The 20,442-nt window shown below is 43.0% G+C and overlaps 1 protein-coding gene across 1 annotated transcript; it reads right to left on the bottom strand.

Moving 5' to 3' along the window:
• Nucleotides 1–1,122: 1,122 nt before the first annotated feature.
• GASK1A (golgi associated kinase 1A) lies at nucleotides 1,123–17,523 on the bottom strand. The gene is made up of 4 exons (XM_073333321.2): nucleotides 16,874–17,523; nucleotides 4,069–4,191; nucleotides 2,851–2,954; nucleotides 1,123–1,380 (listed from the first exon to the last, which is right to left on the bottom strand). The coding sequence occupies exons 1-4, from the start codon at nucleotides 17,465–17,467 to the stop codon at nucleotides 1,170–1,172; spliced, it is 1,032 nt and encodes a 343-aa protein (XP_073189422.2). The 5' UTR covers nucleotides 17,468–17,523; the 3' UTR covers nucleotides 1,123–1,169.
• Nucleotides 17,524–20,442: the final 2,919 nt, after the last annotated feature.

Genomic DNA, 20,442 nt, shown 5'->3' with positions numbered 1-20,442 from the left:
ACATTTACAATTTCTGACATCTCTATTGTCTCAGCACTAGTCAGAGAGCCACAATCACACTCACTGTCTGAGCAGCCAGGCAGATGTACAGTGATGACAAAAATAAGACAGGACTCAAGTAGGCTGTGCCAAAATTCTTAGCAGATAGCATGCTCAGAAGTCATTTTGCAGGTGCTTATCATTTTAAAAAATATTTTTCTACAAACCAAGGAAGGTTTCAAGTTTCGGACAGCTGTTTTTGCTGCTGCCATGTCCAAAAAAGGGTATTTAAAAGATCTTTAGTAGGAGGCATTTTTGCTTAATTCTCCCATAGCTCAAAACATGACAGAAGTGATTTAGTTCAAACTTATCCAAATAAAATAAAAATTCACTCTGGACCTACCATGGAAAATTGCAGCTCAAAAGGTGAATGTTTCAGGAAGCATTGAGTGTATGAAAACAGCAAGTTAGGCTAGAAAGTGTTTTCAATCTTAATTATAGCAATTGCTGCCAGATGCTTGCTGAAATGCATTATGGGCCAGATTCTCAGCTGGCATTAATTGATCTACATCCAGTATCCATAGGCACATCATTCATTAGACTGAGGAAGACCTATCTTCGCTCACATGCTATTTCATTATATATATAATTCACTTTGGAGGTGCCACCCTTTTTGCTTATGTCAAACCAAACTGGTCATATATAGACTACTTCTGAAGCAGTTAAGGCTTAATCAAAAGCCTGTTGAAGTCAATTAAAAGACTCCCACTGGCTTCTATAAGCTTTGGTCAGACTCTCAAACTGTTGAGTTAATATTTCTCATGTTGTCCTTAGTATTTTGCCATAACATTCAAGATAAGATTTTTGAAGGAACCTCAGGGAGTTAAGTGCCCAAAATCTCAATGCGATTCAACTCCTCTGAAAATCCAAGCTGGAGTCAGTGCTCAATAAAATACTTGGTAAATTCATTTTCCCAGCCTTTCTGTAATGTGTCAGAAATTTTCTTTCCCCCATCTGTCTCTTCCTGGGATCTATTGTACTTCTTCAGGATGTGCTGCTGAATTTGATTCTGAAGAACCAAGCACTCAAGAGCAGCTTCTGATCATAAAAGCTTTAGAGTACCGAGGTGTACCCATGGTTGCAACCTTGCACTTTATATCAGGCGTGTGTTGCTCTTGTAGGGGCATGTTTTAAAGTGATGAATCCTTAAAGATTGTCAGATTGTGTTCCTGAATGTACTGCAGTAGGATCTGTCCTCTTCTGTTAATGACTTGAAGCAAGTGTCTAAGTCCTTGGTATCCACCCTGGCTTTCCCAGAATTCCTGATCCATGTACAGTGACTTCAGAAGCATGTTCTGTAAACATCCCGATTTGAGCACGGTCACAGCTGTCTCAGGAAACCTGATGAAGAAAATCAGAAGAGGGAAAGAAAAGGAGTTGGAAAGATAAAATCATATAGCTAAGTGGTTAGGGCAGGAGAATAGTGTTTGCTCCATTTCTGTCTCTGTCCCTGGAAGTAGTCAGAGTTCTGTTCTGTTCATATTTTATGCAAAGCAGAGATTGTTTTGGTGCTAACTATTTTTCTTGGCTGCAGAGATGTTGAAAGCTATAACAGTTTAATAAGCACAGAGTGAGAGAGCTGGCCCTCACCAAGAACATTTGAATCTGGATTTTCAACCCTTCAGTGTTCAGGGGGGAGGGATGGGTTAGATCCTCAGTTTAGGTCTATGTCCAGCTCTTGCGAGGATGCACGAGAGCAATTCAGTGTGAGAAATATACCCTGATATTAAAGGGCTATTACCCTGCTAACCCAATAGGTTCCAGGCATATGCTTTAGGGGACACAAGTTGCCCAAGTGTCTTGGGACAAGTTATTCCTTAGCACATAGAAAGGGACTCAAGTGGCAAGAATTGGAGCTATGTCCAGATTTCAAATTACTCAAAGTCCAGGATTATTCTGGTCCAGGGGATTGAGTGGTTCCCATTTCTGCTAACAAATGACAATGGATGTAAACTATATAAAACTCTGCTTGTAATAGGCGAGCTGCTTCCCCAACAGTGCAATCAGAAATGAATCCAAATGGTCTCAAATCAAAAGACTGATAACATGTGAAAGCTGGATATGCAATGACACATGAAATACTGAAATACCTGTTTGTTTGCTATTTTGGGCAGCTGCCAGTTACAGGGAAAATAATATGCTTTATAGTTTCTGAGATAGTCATCAGCCACCCCCAGTGTGAGATATAAATATTCACCTCAGTGTGAAATATGCACACATAGGGCCTGATTCTGATCTCACTCTAATTTTATACCACTGTATCTCCATTAATTTCAGTAGAGCCACTCCTGATTTACACTGGTGCATGTTAGCTCAGACTGAGGCCCTATATTTGTGTTTCTGATATCTGTGCAGGTTGGACCTTATCCAAACCCCACTGAAGTCAATGGGAGTCTTTCCACTATCTTGACGGCGACCTGTCTCAGCCCCCCCATATTGAGGCTTGAGCAAAAAGGCAATCCAAGAAACTAAGATATACGAATGTGGGATTGCACGAGCTTTCAGTCATGGTATATGTGGAACAAACATGGTTGTGGCGGGGGTGTAGATATCAACGAGGTATATGCGTATGTAAAGGACTCAGTCTTTCTACTGGTGGTGAGCCCTAAGAATCACTGTCTAGAAGAAAACTTCACAAACACAGGCAAGCCCCATCCAGTCCAATTTATTTTCTCTAGAGACACATCTGTTTTTATTGAAGAACCTTAACTGTTCTGCCTTATATATTCTGAAAGGAAGGGAATGTTCCAGTGGCCTGGGCTGTGACCCTCCGGTACTGTTAGCTAGAATTGCTTCTGTTGCCCTTCTTACCCATCTATGCCTTCCAGTAGCCTGAAGTTGAGTTTTGCTTCCGGATGGTGAGGTCTGCCTGCATTGTCAATGAACACCAAGCGAGAAGGCTCACTTCCCCGGATCTGGTAGGAAAAAAGCAAGAAGTTCAAATTTGGGGGGGGGTTCTTTGAGCTGACATTTTGGGAGGAAGGGTAATTTGTATGCAAAGAGTAATTTTGGAACATTTAGGGTTGGCAGCAACAACAGTCCATAGCAACGGTGGAACCAGGGATCACGTATTAACTCTTAGAGACTAGCTTCTTGTCTGCACCCAGGCCAGTGTGACGATGCATTGCCCTTTACCTTGGAGCTGATAGCAAAACCACAATTTAACCCAAAAGTCTTAAGTTGCTGAACATATGTACTATCTGCGCCAAATAAAAGGCAGAGAGTCGCCATGGCCAGGTCCCTAAAGTTAAACTCATCTTGTCCCCAAGGATTAAATTGGTCTGTAGATTTCTAAGATGAAAGTCAGATTGTCATTATCTAACGTTACTGAGCAACCTCAATATCACACTTCATTCTTAACTGCCTATTTTATTTATTATTATCCAGGGACAATATTTATTATCAGCACGCTATTTAATTTCATGGTGAGAAGACATGTAGATTGAATTTCATTTGTTTAATATTCTGGCAGAATAAAATGTGTGTATTGTTGAAGGAATACAGCCACTGTCTGACTGCTATGTCATGCTGAACTTTTACTTCAGAAGTGTGTACGCGGCTATGCAGCCAGAGGGAGATCATGTCATTCTGGTTTTTAAGGCTGTAACTTTAAATGGAGAGAGGTCTCCCTGCCTCATGCTGTCACACTGCTTTTCATTTCAGACGCAGAATGTTACAAAGAGGATCACACACTATGCTTGCTGCTCGCTCACCCTCACCGACTCTCAGGACCAGATTCAGATACACTTATACTTACTATACTTTTACTTACACTGAGCAACAAATTACTCCACCAATTGTCCCATTGACTTAGTTATACATATAAGAATCTAACCTGCAGACATTTTACTTGTTCTTTATTTTCTCTTACCCTGAAATAAAATTTACCTAGACATATTTTGCTCTTTGCGGTGGGGGTAAAAACATAACAAGAGTCAATAACAGAGAACCAGTCTGGCCTGCTATAGAAAATGTAGACGTTAGAAACTGAAAGGATGGAGGCAAACACAATGTCTGGCAATATCATACCAGGATGTGGACCAGGACCAGCTCTGCAGGATTCCTACACTTTTCATGAAGCATTTCCTCCATGCAGGGTTCTTCAGGGTCTGGCTGAAATCCACAGCAGTAACGGTCCAGTCGGTCATGAACCTGTGGGTGACATCTGAAGTATTTAGAGGCTTCAGGAATTTCAGGATGGAGATCTTAAGTTGTAGTTTAACAGGGAACTTTTCATGCCTGGAAGAAAAAAGCTTGATAAAATGTAGAGAAAAATCCAGATTATTCGTTACTGAAAGAGCTGTTTATATAAAAGATTGATGGGGGTTCAGAAACCCATTCAGAAATTTAGTTGCTTTTCTGTACTCTAACTAAACCATTTTAGTCTGGAAAGTGGACTGCAAAGCTCCCAATAACAGGCTTTCCTGCAAGATTTCAGACACTTCCTGCTTGCAGTATTTCAGTAGGCGATGTTTGCATGGATTGAATAGATTCTGTTTCTATCTGAAACAAAGAGGAGATGCATATAAAAACTAAGGCAAAACAAAAAAAATAAGTTAATTGATTTTTTTGAACCTCAGAAAGGGATTTTCTCAGGCAAATTCAAATGCTGGATGAAGGTTTAGATTGGTTCCTGTTTTATATGAACCATTTCACCCTTCCCTAATAATAATCTAAACAACTCTTGATAGAAATGAGAAGAAGGGAGAAGGGAGCGTGGGGAATTGTTTTATACTTGCTTGGCCCGTTGGTGCATTCTTAACACCTGCATAGTGCGGGATTTGTCCTGCGTGCAGTTTGCAGACCCAGGTGGATACTCCAGGTGGGGCACTGTAACTTGCTTTTGCTGCATCTGTGTTTAGTAATTCATGGGCACTTTTGAACGTGCTCCTCCTCACTCCTGACAGCCCATTCAATGAAACGCTGATGCCCTCCCTGAAGTCCTGCTCCTGCTCTGGAGCCTTTACTGGAGTGTGCATTATACAGTCCGGGGCACAGAAACAACTGTCCTCTTGTGGATCCTTAATCCAATGTCGAGATTTTAATTTAACATCTTTGAATTTAGCCTGACATAGGGATGAAGCTATTTGACTTTGGGTTTATTCCCCTGATTTTTGGTAGGTGAGTGACCCAATGTTAGAACCACCACCGCTAGGAAGGAGCCACCTCTGGCAGCAACTGGCATGTCTGAAATTGTCATCCAAATCCTTAGGGTCAAATCCTCCCCTGAGCATATGGTTTGGCACAGGGGAAAAGGAGTCCTTTCATGGGCTGTTATGGGGTCGCTACTTTAGTCCATTGCCCTCCTGCTGTATACTTGCCCCATAGAGGTAATGGCTGGTGGATGCCCCTAATGGCAGACGGGCTGGTCTTACCATCACTCCCCTCTGACCTGCTCCATTTACTAAACCCAGGCAGAAGGTATTGGGCTGCATGACACCTACGTGTGCATAGACTTTCTACATGAGCATGGGCCCCTGTCTTTGTCTCTACTCCACTCCTAAAGAGTGGAACCACCTCACTTGTGCTGCACGCATGACACTCCATATCCTTGGAGGAAGAAATAGGATTTGATTCTCCTTCAAGATTAAAGTTATCACTATCCAGTGAAACCCAGAAGCCATAATCCCTTTCTAATTTTTCATGCCCCACGCTGTTAGCTTTGTCACAATAAGCTATTGGTTTTTATGCTGCTTTGTACAAGGCAGCCAGTCTGCTGTCTCGGTTATATAATAATCACCCCAGAGGTGTGCAAAAGTGCCAGGGCTGCATACAGGAGACTGACTCACTGCTTTCTCCGAAAGAGGCCTGGCCAGAGCACAGCCACATAAATCAGCTCCTGCAAACACATCACACTTTCCTGAAACGGGACCAGTGCTGCTGAGGCAGGCAGAATTTCCAGAGTCAGTAGAGAAACTGACTGATTTTGCATGAGGTTGCCAAGGAATCTGGTTCAAACCATAGACCTGTGAATCTATATAGCCTGGTTTTGGGTTATGAACCTGTAACTCAGGTCAGGTTTGCTAAGGTTCGCGAACCATTTGGTCAGGCTGGGCCAAATTTCAAGTGAACCTGACCTGAGTTTCAGGTGCCAAGGAGGGATTTCTGATTTTCAGTGGAAACAATGTGATACTAGGTGATTTCCACCATTTCAACTTAACACCTACCAAAAATTTTAGCTGAATTGTGTTTTGTCTGAACCCCAAACTCAAATCAAACCACAGAGGAATAAGGTGATATAAGGAATGCACAGTTTGATTCACGTGACCATTATATTCCTAGCCCTCTTAGATCCCATATTAATTAATTTGATGCCCTGCTAGTATTTCTTAACACAGGCCCATCAGCTGATGTTTAATGAGGCACTCCAGGCAATATTTCTCCTTCCAGGAAACCCAAGAGCTAAAGTATTTTCTGAAACCAAACGCATTTGAACTCAGGAAAATGTCACACTTATTCCATGCACATCCTACATCTAGGTGCCTGAAAGTGCAGCACGCTGATTTCTCCCACCTTTTACATCATTTTCCATGATAGCAGAATTAATAGACTGTGCAGAACATAAAGAAAATCTCAGCTGATTTACAGAGAGACTCAGTGTGCTTGTGCACTAGCCAGAAGTTTGACTCGGCATACTTACCAGGAGACTACGAAAAAAATCCTCCAGTTGTCATGCACAGGAGGAGACACTGGCCACATTTTCAAAGGTAACTGCATTCCAGTTTGGATGGGTACTTATGTCCACAAATGCAGCTTTGCAAACTGGGAAATTGCCCATGAGAATGGGCAATAACATCTTGTGACTTCCCTCCCACCACTCTGGGGGGGGGAAGATGGCAGCCAACAGCATGTATGCCAGTGAGACAGAGGGTCAGTTTGGATAATGAGCATCATGGAAATACTCTTATGACAAAAGGCCTGGGATCCTTAATGTTCATGCAGATCAGACAAGACCTAGATTTTACAGGTGTCATCTGAAAAACTCCCATGAAATATATTACATCAGATTCCTATGTCCTGCCTCAGGAGGGAACAGCCCTTTTATTAACTGCACAAGTAAAGTATTCAACTGAGTCTGAGTCTGCTCAGGTGTCTAGAAACAGCCAACTCATACTGGGCATGCTCAGAGGCTTGAGACATGCATTAATATCATCAGTCTCATGGTTCTATTACAGCGGTTCTCAAACGTCATTGCAGCATGACCCCCTTCTGACAACAAAAATTACTACACAACTCCATGTGGGGCTGAAGCCATAGCCCGAACCAAGACGGCCTGGGCAGGGGGGCTGAAGCCCTCAGGCTTCAGGGCTTTAGCCTTGGGTGGCAGAGCTCAGGCTTCAACTTCAGCCCTGGAGCCCAGTGTGTCTAATGCAGGCCCTGGCAACCCCATTAAAGAAGGGTCATGACCCACAGTTTGAGAACTGTTCTATTATATCATTTTATTAGCATACTCAGACCCATCCTACTATAGAATACCTACCTTTCTATCCCCTCTCCTCCTTTGCTGAAGGCTGACCCCAGCCCACATTGGGTTTTCATTAAAAAACCTCCTTTACTCGGTACTTGTGGTAACTGTTATGTGTGCCCATCTGGATAGGAACGTTTTGCCTATGCTCCACCCACTGGAATTTGGGAGGCCGTATCTTTTAGCATGTTGATGGGAGACTGTTTTTAGGAAACCAAGGAATAAATGTATATTAGAATAACAGAAGTTATAAGGTACAGGCTGAGTCTGACATCTGACTTAAGTATCTCTCCAGGAGCTGGTTTGGCTAATTGTCCCTGGCTGACGATGATGATCTTGCAGAACAGTTGTGATGCGCAGTGCAGGGTTGACACACCTACTCTCGTTTGACATCTGCTCCCCTGGATAGTCTGTGTCTTTATTTACAGTATAGGTAGAGCCCAGGGAAGACCATATTCCATCTAGGCTTTACCTGTACAGTTTATTACATCGTGTACATTTCTGTAATAGAAACAGACACATACCATCCATCTAATGATCTCAAATGCTTTCTAAGCATTAATGATTTGAGCCTCTCAACCACCCTGTGAAGGAGGTAAGTAGCTTTATACCCCTTGTACAGATGAGGAAACGGAAGCAGAGAATTTCAGTGACTTAGCCAATGCCCCAGAGACTGTCTAGAGCAGTACCGGGAATAGAACGCAGGTCTCCCAACTCGAAGGTCTACGATTTAGGAATGAGACTATTTATTGTAAATGTCCTGTTGGAAAGGAGGTGTTTGTAAGGGATTTCAATGGCACGGGTAGTTACAATACAACAGCCCATATATTAGAGGCTGCCTTATACTGCAGAGCGCTTTAATGTGCAGGGAGAGAATATGACTTATCTGGACCACTTAAGTCACAAAATATGAGGCCTGATTTTGTAAAGTGCTTGAGGGGTTCCTGCTTGTAATGGAAATCTAAGCCTTTTTCTGGCAGGTGTAGGAGAAAAAAGGGAAGGTCTTGAATTTGACTTGTACACAGTTGATAGGAAATTGCTGGAATGACATAATAAATTGTTATTTGAGCTTCCAAAAACACTTGGTTACATTGCCAAAAGTTAATAAAATGATACTGTGCAAACAAATATTTCTTCTCAGGAAACTTTCTAGTTCATATTTTTTACAAGAACTGAAACAGTTTAGAAAAACCTGGGTCCCCTGAAGCCCAAGGGAGAAAGAAATAGCAGGTGTATGGATGGTTAAACCACAGATGGGGAAGTTTTTTATACTATACTACTACTAGCGGTTGGATGCTGGCAAAGGTGATCAGACTCAGAGCTGTGCATAACTGGCTGGTTTTGGCCTGCATGGGTGTCAGAGAACTTTGTCATCACTTTTGGCTCTCTTAGTTTCTCACTACTCACCCCTCTGACTTGCTCGTTACAAGTTGAGTTGATTCTAACCAATGATAGTGAAGGCACGTTGAGTTTAGTTAAGCTCTATTATATTATATTTGGGGTTTGCAAGGCTTCATCCAGCCTGGAAGAGTTACCATGTTACAACATATTGCAGGTTTCATACCAAAAGAACAAAGCACCATCTGGAAAAATTCATGCCTTGCCAAACACTCCAAAAAAGTTTAAATAAGTTTCCAGCCTTCCAAAATGGTAGCAAGTCACTCTCTAGGAGCAGTGTATATAGTTTGACAGTATAGCCAAAAGGACCATTATGGCCATCGTATAGTGTGACTTCCTGCATAACATACCATAGAATTTCACTCTGATTCTTGCACTGAGTGGAATGAAGATAGGTGGGGGCAGGAACCATGGTGTGGGGAAGGGGAGAGGGGGAGGTGGGTAGGACGAGGATGTGGGAGGGTGGGATGGAGAGAAGCAGAGGGAGACAGGGGAAGGCTGCGGGTACAAGGACAGACGGGTCTATAAGCACTACAACACACTCCCCTCCAGATTCTGGAATTGAGTCGTGGCCTTTTACATTCCTTTGTTAGCAGCAAGTAGCTAACTGTGGGCCTTTGTTCTGTGGAAAAACTAGTCTGCGATCATGTGCTTAAAGGCTGTCTCATAACACATATGCTGAAGGGGGCTGGGTTAATGTTGCACAGGCAACCTTCATTCTAGCATTTTCTAACTTTGGACGGCTTGACTGCCTAGAGGCCAACCAGTTCAGGGCCCCGGTCGTGATAGGTGTTGTACAAACATATACGGTAAATGACCATCCTTGCCCCAAAGAGCTTGCTGTTTAGAAGACAAGACCCATCAGTACAATGATGAAAATGAGTGGGTTGTGGTGGGGAGGGCGAGGGAGATGGGGTAACAGCAATGACGGTGTGTGCAATTCTTAGCCAGTCAGGAGCAGTGATCACAGCTCTCCACGTACCTAGCCCTCAGCCGATTGTAGTTTGCTATCTGCATTACAGAAGAGGAGAACTTTCTCTGGATTTGGACTGGGAACAGCTTGGAAGAAAAAACAAAAGAGCATGTCGGAGACACACTGATAATGGCTGTCACTTGGCTCTGGAACTCACTCCCTGCCTTGGTCTGATAGACCTGGCATTTGTTGACTTTGAGGACATTCTGAAACCCTTACCTATTTTCTCCTACATTTCTTGAAGGATGATGGGTTGAGGGATGGGGGGTGCTCAGGTCGGGGATGGTTATTCTAGATTTGATTTTATTTTACCAGAGAAATGCTGTATTTTCTCTAGGTTGGTTTGTATGGGCAATTCCTTGTGTGGCTGATTCTTATTTACACTGAAGCTCCTTCACATTGTCCTGGCAAATGTAAAGGAGCCTTAATGAGGGCACACATTATATATGCATGCATTTTCCATCCCCTTTACATTGCAGGGGTGTGCAAAGGGGCCTCAGAGTAAATGAGAATCGGATCCATATATAAAATTTTGGACAAAACGTGGCCAGTTTCCTTCCTGTGACACCATCTGAGTTTTGCATAAAGTGGGGTTTTGCTATGTAAGGTTCATACATCTCTACCAACCGTGGTTCTTACAACATCCCTAGGAGACTTTAATCACATGGAACTGGGTCATTTGGGCCTAATTCTATCTCCACTGAAGTTAATGGGAGTTTTGCTGTTGACATCAAAAGGGACTAGGATTTGGATTGATTTAACCTATTGTATTTTGATGGATTCCTGCCATGTTTACCAGGAGATCAATGTTGCCAGTTGAGGCAGGAAAGTGTAGACAAAGGCGGTATTATTGAGCCAAATCAAGAGAGAGATGGTATGTGAAGTGACCAGCCAACTCAAAGCTAAAAATCACTACCTAAGAGATGAATGCTGCAGACATTGCCAAACTGGGAGATAACTGAAACAGAGGTGTTCTAATCCTGCTTTCTAGCAGCAGTGCTCCACGAGTGAACAGCAGTGTTCACAATACACTGCACTCTCTCTTCTGGAGATTTTTCTTGGCAGCAAACTTTTTGCCTGTGGAGAGAGGTTCATAGAGAGCGGTTTGAATCATGTTAGTGAGCTACAGTATGAAAAATAGGAGTAGTCTCTGTGAGGTGTTTATAAAGGATTTTGATCAGTGCAGCTGGCCTTTGGGAGCCAGTGTGAAACAACTGTATATTAGAAAGGCACTCCCTTAGGGGAAAGCCCCACAGAACGTAATACAGAATGATAACCCCGGCATGGAGTTTTTGGATCATCCTATAGAATTCACTACTGAATTCTATCCATGATCCCAAATTCTACAGAATGGTTCAGGATCCAAAGGATTTCATTCTCTATTAAATCTTATAGGGTTTTTGAGTCATTTCTGAAGAACTTTGTTTCATTTCTATAATATCCTGCTAGCTTCATCCCTAGTTAGCTTGATAGTACTTTTCCATTAGTGGTGATCTCTTTGGAGCTATTAAAAAACTCTGTGGGTTGTTTTTGTCATTTGGTCTGCTTAACCATTTGGTCTGCTTGGGTAAAAGTCTCTCTCAAACATCATCCTTTTCATTGAAGGCCCAACCTTCGCATTTAATCCAATGAGATTTTTGCTGTGGGGCCCAATTTTCCCAGTGGGAGCTGGATCAGGCCCTTGAAGTATTCCGAGTGGTGGGGCAAGGAAATGGAAAAGAGAATAAACTTGTCCCAAATCTTCCTCTTCCTTGTATTTTTGAGTCACTGCCTGGTTTCTGTCTGGTATGCCCATGGCCCACTGTAGTCTCCCCATCACTGCTGTGGTTGAATCTGAGATCTGCCATATCTCTACGTGGGAGGAGAGGCAGTAACTGTTCACATAGTGCCCTGGCAATCAGTCCACAAAGGGGCATTTGTGTTATCCTATAAGAGAGTTACTTTCCAAAGCCTCCTGGCACAGAGATAAATTGCTACTCTGGAGTTGTGGAGGATTATGAATCAAAGAGGGAATCCATGCTGGACAGCTTTTTCCTGGCGGGGGGTAGGGGACCAAATAACCCTCACTATCGAGGCCTGACATCACACAAGGATATGCTCGTGGCCGGGAGATGGGAAGTGGTGGTACTGGAATGAGGGGGGCACAGAATGGAAAAATGGTGTAAATCAGTGTAGCTCCACTGACTTCTATGCTGATTTACACCAGGTGAGGATTTGACGATACGGTTTTTAAGTAAAAAGGGTGACGTCCTGGTCCCATTGAAGTCAAGAGAATTTTCCCATTGATTTCATTCGGGCTAGGATTTCACCCCATAACGCCACTAACTCAAACCCGGATGTGTTTATTAGTAAGTTCTAAAGTAACAGTCACACCCAAAAAACCCGATCCCAGAATTTTCATTTCTGCTCTTTAAACACTTATTTTATTTCCTGCTAGATTAGCTTTAAATATGAATGTTAATCGTTTTAATGTAACATATTCCAGTCATGACTGGATTTGTTACATCTAGTCGTGATTGACCCCTTCTGCCAGCCATACTTTGAGGTTATTAAGATTAATAGTTAAGCTCTGCCAAAAAAAAAAAAAAAAAAAGTAATGGGAACACATATTTTAGCAGAGATTTTTTAAAACCTTTCAGATAGTTTTTTCTCGCTAATGCTTGTCCCTGCAGTGGTAAGTAATACCCCTGAGGTGTATAAACAAGGCTCCATCTCCCATATAAACCATCTCTTCTTCCTCTCAGTTGCCCCTAATTAAACTCACAATTCTCTGTTCAGAGAAACTGTAATAATCCCCCATAGCAGCAAGTTCTGATTTTCCAGATGTAAGATTAAGCACTCTTAATCCACACACAGAAGAGAAGGAAAATCTCCATGATGGGAAAAGGATCCTGGTTGGAGGGAACAAAAGCTGATTTTCAGCAACAAAAAGACACCCAGGAACAAAAGAGTCTGGATAACATGAGACTGACATAAGATTCTTTTAAATGAGCATGACCTCACACCAGTGTGAATCAGGAGTAACTCCACCCAAACTAGTGAGGTTACACCAGGATAAAACTAGAATAAGTGAGATCAGAATCAGGTCAGATGTGTCTGAAGCTTGTCTGTGGATCCATGTTCCCCTTCAAGTCCAGCATGCACAAACTATACAAAAGCACAACTTTTACCCTGAGCTTCCAACTGCACAGCATGTTGAGAGGTGATAAACCAGCCGTCTCTCCCTTCCACACACATTGATTATTAAACACGCTTACTGAAGATTGACAGCTACTCCAACAGTGATTTGTGAAAGTAAAGACATTTTTGTTTAAATGTGTGTTGTAAATGACAAAAAAAGGCCTTTTTGTGTGTCTCTCTGATACATAAAGCAGGTTGGAAGGGCTTTTGGTGTTTGAAAATGTGCTTGTGTCATATTTGGTTGGTTGGGGGGGTTTTCAAATTAGAAAACCAGGTCCTGTCTCGGCTGGAAGACACTACAAGGGCGAATGAAGTGGTGACATCAGAGGAGCCCAGAGGATAAAGGCTGAACAGGAGATAAAATCCCCACCTTTCCAGCGTTCTTTATACAGCACAAAGATTAAAAGAGGGGCACAAGCTGAGTTTTTAAAATATCCTTGGTAGGTCTCTTTGAGTGATACAGCCTAATGGCAGGTCTAAAACATAAACGGCCTTGGGCCAGATTCCCTGTTGCTCTGCATTTCCTGTAGTCATTTCCACCTGGACAAAGTGGGTGCAGAATGCTGCTACATCTGAATGGTAATGAGCCGCACTGGTGTAAGTGATGACACAAGCTGCAGGGCAATGGAGAGTCGGGTCCCCATCTCTCTTCTTTGAATCAAAATAGAAAGACTTTTCAATGAGATATTTCTAAGGGTATCACTGCTTTAGTTTTGTTGGATTCCTAGAGAGGAGGCCATGCGGGGGAAGAAATGCTTCTCACTGTGTGGACTACCTCAGTGCGAGTGACAATAGTCAAGACTCCCTTTAGCATAATGCATATTTTTTCTTCTTCTTTTAGTCCTAATGATAGGTCGCAAATTGACAGCTCTGGAGCCTGGAGCCTGCTATTTATTGACACAACAGAGACAGCCTGGGTAGACGAGGTGCACACTTCCACCCACTGCAGTATATCTAAACTTTGACCTATATTTGGACATCCTCTAGATCAAAGGGGTAATTCGCCCTCGCTACACATTCAGTCATCTGTCTCGCTGCTGAGCTGTTAACAAGGGTGCCCATTATTTGTGATAAGAATTTTTGTATTGTGGACACTGGTCCACTAGGAACTGGACTGCGATCTCCAACTCCACCTTGCCCAAACAATAGATCACTGAACAGCCATATGGTGGGAATGACTTTTGAGAATGTATGTCCAATACTTTTTGTTATAACTCTTTAAATAGTGGGAGATTATTCAGCATATTTCCTAAACATAATGAATGGCACGTATTACACACACTCACTGACATTCAACCAATATGTTTTACTAAGCAATGTTCTCTTTTACCAATAACCAATAATTGCCTTATAAAATGTGTATCAAAGGATCCGGAGTTACTCAAGCTTCTCTGGTGGCCAACCATGAGAGATGCTGAGTGTCCCCAACTACCACTGAAGTCAGCCACTCTCAGGATCAGGAGGTTAATGAGGACCAAAAGCTTGCAGAGCTAGGACAATACTGTACGTAATAGCAAACGTACAGATTTGCCAGGACAGAATGGGGTTAATGTTCGAGGGACAAGTGTGTATTTTGTAATTACAAGTTGCTGTTTCTCACAAGATGCTTCTACTAGGCTGCTTTTACCCACTGGTAAGTCAAAGAGTTCTTGACATCTCCTTTTCTAGGAACCCTAATCCTCTGCCCATAACCCCATGCCAACATTTTTGAGGAAGCCTGGAGTACTTCAGGCATCACTGTTTGACTTGGTTGGCGTAATGCTAACCAGGAAATGAGTGGCAAAGACCCAGCAAAAGTAGTGAAGCTCCTTGCTTTGCTGCACAATTCTCTACTTGAAGGGTAGTTCATTCTGCAAACAGACTGGGGCTGGTGGTTTAAGAAGCTTGCCACACTTGATCCAGCAACTGTGACACTGAAGGTTTGTTCGGAATGGAAAGCTACTGTGTACGGTTTCAATCTTTTCCAGTGTCAAGTCCCAGACACTCTGAAACCTGAAAAATTAAAACAAATGATAGCGACAGCTCCCCTGGTAATAAGGCAGCAATCCAGCATATCCCTGCTAAAGGCAGAATTCCCCTGGTTTGGTGTCAGTTTCAGGCTTCTGACTGAATCAGTCATCTGTGTGAGAAATCCTTGTACAAAGTTCTACTGATTGATGATCCAGGCTTTCTGTTCTTTATCTGCAGTTTGAGAATTCAAATAAGGTTAGATGATCATGACAAACTGAAAAGCTAAGGAAAACATGAATGAGTCCAGACTGCAGGCATTCTGTGTTCCTGCTAGGAATACGGGGTTGTCCTGAGGCTGAGTGAAGTCTTATGGTAACAGTGCTTACAGATGGTGAACTACACTTGTGGTGTAAGTCACCACAGCACCTTTCATGTCAATGAATCTACACTGATTTATTACAGCAAGAGCTCTGGCCCCAGTATCCAGCCTGCCTCCTCTCCCTCACCCCCCGCCTTTGCTCTTCAAGGCTCAGTCAGGCAACCTTTCCTCAGGTAAGTAGTGCCATTTCAGTGCATAGGATGATTTGACTGAGTAAGGATTGCAGGACTGAGCCCTGTGTCACAGGTTGATTATCAAATGGTGTTGTGAACTCCACTAATCTGATTCAAAATGACTCACAGCCATGGGGTAGTGGTACAGTGGTTATGACCTCATAAACCTACTATAACACAGACTACAAAATCATCCTAATTGGAGAATGCCACTTGAATATGAAAAGGACTATTTAAAAAAAACTTTTGCACATTCGTCCAGGATCTATTTTAACCACAAATCTGCATGGAAAAAAACACTGTTTCCTACCTTGAAAACAAACAAAATCAGTGAGTTTTCATTTCAGATGTTAATTTGGGTTTGGAAACCAAACAATTGGGACCTACGTTCTGCTTTCTCTTTCAACCTCCCATTTGCTTTCACTGTGCTGTGATGTGTTCTGTTCAGCGAAGTGTCTGAAGAAGGACTCCATGAGCTTCGATGGAGACACACACCTTTGCATAGGCTACTTTGACTATTCTGGAAGCCAGGCATTCTTGAGTTTTAATCCTGGCTCTGTCACTGATATGCTGTGTGACCTGGGGCAAGTCATTTGGCTTTGTGCCTTAGATTCCCCATTCATAAAATCAGAATAATAATGGTTACCTGTCTGCTGCCCAGGAGTTTTGTGAGGGTTAATTAATATTTCTAAAGCATTTTGACTATGGAAAGTCTTTTATTAATGCCAAGTATAATTATAGAGACAAGGTGGGTGAGGTAATATCTTTTACTAGAACAAATTCTGTTGGTGAGCAAGACAAGCATTTGAGATACACAGCTCTTCTTCAGGTGTGGGAAACTAACTCAGAGTGTCACTGCTAAATACAAAGTGGAACAGATTGTTTACCATGTTTTAACTACTTACGCTAAACAATCTGTTCCACCTTGTATTAAGCGGTGGCCCTTTGAGTATGTTTCCCAGACCTGAAGAACTTTGCATAAGCTTGAAAGCTTACCTCTCTCATCAATGGAAGTTGGTCTAATATAAGATATTACCTCGCTCACCTGGGCTTTCTAATACCCTGGAACCGACACATCCACAACAAACACTGCATACACATAGAATTATGAGAGTAATAATGTGCACTTCTGCTGGGTTTGTTTGGCTCACTTTTTTTTTTACACTCCAGAGTTGGAGACCTTCCCAGGTTTCCCCTCTCCCCAACTTTGTGAAACAAGACTTTAACAGAAACAAGCCTTATAGCTATGCCCAATACACACACACACTAAAGAGAAGAAAAAAGAGAGACGGGGATTGTTCCACCACCAAGCATACCTGTAGGAGAAAATCAAAGAGCGCCAGTTTGGCCCACTCTGTGTGCAGGACACTCAAACATGGAGCTATTCCGAGAGCTGCCCTGGAATCCACCATGCCACACCGCTGCTGCAGCAGAGACTGGTACTGTAGCCACCCCACTGCAAAAGAGTTCTGGTCGTTGTTGGCATCAGCTAGGTGCTGGATATCTGGCACCCACCATACGATGGGCCTCACTGCACCATTGGTGTATTTGTAGGGCAGCAGGGGACTGTTGAATTTGCGGGCCACTGCAGGCAGACTCCTATTCAGCCCCAACACTCTGTCCAAGTGGAAAGCTAGCACCTCATAGAGGTCACTGGGTCGCTTTATTAATCCACAGAGCCCATCTGAACAGTCTCGTTTAGGGTCAGATGGGGAAGTGTCTTGTCTGGACAAAAGGCTGACTCTGAGGATTTGTCCATGAGCAGGAATTCTGGTTTTGGTCACCACTTTGCTATTTGCCAGCCATTTCATCTTCTGCACATCATCTGCAGTAAACCAAGGTGGGATCCTCTCACCAAACCTCAGGTGGCCCTCCCCTTTGGCAGAAAGGGCATCTTCTGGAGTCTTCATACACCATTCAGATGTCTGTAACTGCGTGGCCACACCCACCCAGAAATGATCTCCTGGTTCTCCAGGCTCCTGGGAGTAACTGCCTGTCTGTCTCTGCATGCCTGCTGCACCTCTGAAGGGCTGCCTGCTATCTGCTTCCGAGATAAAGGCTTTAATTGAATTTGAATGCTGCGGCTCAGCGCCGGCTGCCTGCACATCTGGTTTGTATCGGTCCTGTGCCACAGCTGGCTGGCTTGCAAAAGGGTTCTTAAGACATAAAGCAACCTCTGGCTTTCCTTCCTGAAAACCCCTTTTATTGCTGAGTGAAGGAGAAAAGAAAGGGGCCTCCTCCATTTGTGGTTTCATATCTGCCTTCTTCCCTGTCAGCTTATAGAAATGAATATTGCTCCCTGAATTATTTAGAGAAAAATGAGTATTAAGCTCCCTTTTCTTCTCACCACTGGTCCTGTGGGGAATGTTTTCATGCTGTAATTTACTGCTGGCTTCAGAGCTTTTCACAACAATGTTATGTTTCCTAATCTCTCCTTTATGCTTTCTCTTTGCTTTCAGCAGTGTGTGGTTTTGTCGGCGCAGGATACTTGGCTGGTTCTTTGGCTTGCGGGCAGACTGGGGATGGTGTGAGGATTGCCTTTCCTGATTGGTGCCAGGGGGAGAGGGTTCCCATTCTCTGTGGTCAAAGCTCCTGGCCCACTGGGGGACAGAGGCAGTGGTGTTTGTCCACAGACGCCTGGGCCGGATGACTTTCCCATGTGGCTCAGCCAGTGCCAAGAACTGGAGATCGGACTCCCCGTAGCTGTTTGGAAGCAGCAGAGGAAAACTGGTAAATGCCACCACAGAGAAGGCAAGCAAGAAGCAGAATCCAGCCACAGGTGGTCTCTTCAGCCTCATTCTTCTCCAGGATCTCTGAGCCTGTGGAGTCAGAAAGGACAACGCATCATGGGGGATAGCTAGAGCTAGGGCAGAAGCTGTCTCCATGAAATGTATTATCCTGCAGGGAGTTGGGTTGATCAGTGCAAATGGTATCCTTAGATCATATTGTGTTAGCACTCGCTAAGGCTCCAGTTCAGCTCCCAGTAATGCCAGTAGAAAACCCCCAGTGATATCAATGGGAACAGGACTGGGCTGTGATGTAATTCCATGGGCTTCACCCAGGCTGAATTTGGCCTGAAGAGTAGAAGAAAGTGAAAAAGGCAGAGACTTTAATTAAAAAGGCAATTGTGCAGCATCCTGGCCATTGCAAAACATGCCTCACTGAACCACCAGCAGACTGATAATGTCTTATTATTGGGGACAGTGGAAGAGCAGGAGAGTTTAAAGGAACATCTGAACAGACATAGATTACCACTGTATAAGGAATGCTCCTCAGTGGTGGATTTGCTAATATTGCAGGACTTTGATCTGTATTTACCATATCCCTCTATATCTCTGCTTTGCCTCTGTCTCATTCTTGTTTTGTATAGATTCATACATCCCAAGGCCAGAAGGGACCATCGTGATCACCTAGTTTGACGTCGTGTGTAACACAAACTATAGAACTGACCCAAAATAATTCCTAGAGCAGATCTTTTTGAAAAACATCCAATCTTGACTTTAAAATTGTCAGAGATGGAGAATGACCCTTTGTAAGTTGTTCCAATGGTTAATTACTCTCACTGTTAAAAACTGGGCACCTTATTTCCAGTCTGAAATTGTCTACTTCAACTTCCAGACACTGAAAGTTGTACCTAGATTGAAGAGCCCATTATTAAATATTTGTTCTTCAAGTAGATACTCATAGACTGCTATCAAGTTACCCCTTCACCTTCTCTTTGTTGTGCTAAGTAGACTGAGCTCCTGGAGTCTATCACTCCAAGGCATGTTTTCTCATCCTGTAATCATTCTTGTGGCTCTTCTCTGAACCCTTTCCAATTTTTCAACATCCTTCTTGAATTATGGATACCAGAACTGGACACAGTATTCCAGCAACAGTCACAGCAGTGCCAAATACAGAGGTAAAATAACCTCTCTACTCCTAGTCGAGATTCCCCTGTTTATGCAACCAACAATTGCATTAGCTCCTTCAGCCACAGCATCACTCTGGAGCTCACATTCAGCTGGTTATCCACCATGATCACCAAATCTTTTTCAAAGTCACTGTTTCCCAGGATAGAGTCCGTCATCCTATAAGTATGGCCAGCATTCTTTGTTGTTAGAGATATACATTTACATTTAGCCATATTAAAATGCATTGTTTGCTTGTGCCCAGTTTACCAAGAAAACCAAATCACTTCGTATCAGTGACCTGTCCTCTTCATTATTTAACCCTCCCCCAACTTTTGTGTCATCTGCAAACTTTCAGTGATGATTTTATGTTTACTTCCAGGCCATCAGTAAAAATGTTAAATAGTCTAGGGCCTGTGGGACTGCTCTGGAATAAGAAGGAAGGTGCTCTCATGGATTGGTAACTGGATAAAAGATAGGAAACAAAGGGTAGGTCAGTTTTCAGACTGGAGAGAGGTAAATAGTGGTGTCCCCCAGGGGTCTGTTCTAAGACCAGTCCTATTCAACATATTCATAAATGATCTGGAAAAAGGGGTAAACAGTGAGGTGGCAAGATTTGCAGATGATGCAAAATTTCTAAAGATAGTTAAGATCCAGGCAGACTGCGAAGAGCTACAAAAGGATTTCTCAAAACTGGATGACTGGGTAACAAAATGGCAGATTAAATTTAATGGAGATAAATGCAAAGTAGTGCACATTGGAAAGCATAATCCCAACTAGACATATAAAATGATTGGGTCTAAATTAGCTGTTACCACTCAAGAAAGAGATCTTGGAATCATTATGGATAGTTCTCTGAAAACATCCACTCAATGTGCAGCGACAGTCAAAGCAAACTGAATGCTGGGAATAATTAAGAAGGGGATAGAAAATAGGACAGAAAACATCATGTTGCCTCTATATAAATCCATGGTACACCCACATCTTGAATACTG

This window comes from Lepidochelys kempii, chromosome 2 (genome assembly GCF_965140285.1).
Source record: "Lepidochelys kempii isolate rLepKem1 chromosome 2, rLepKem1.hap1, whole genome shotgun sequence".
Classification (NCBI taxonomy): Eukaryota; Metazoa; Chordata; order Testudines; family Cheloniidae; genus Lepidochelys; species Lepidochelys kempii.
Note: the sequence above shows the minus strand (reverse complement) of the source record. Positions and strands in the feature narration are given on the sequence as shown.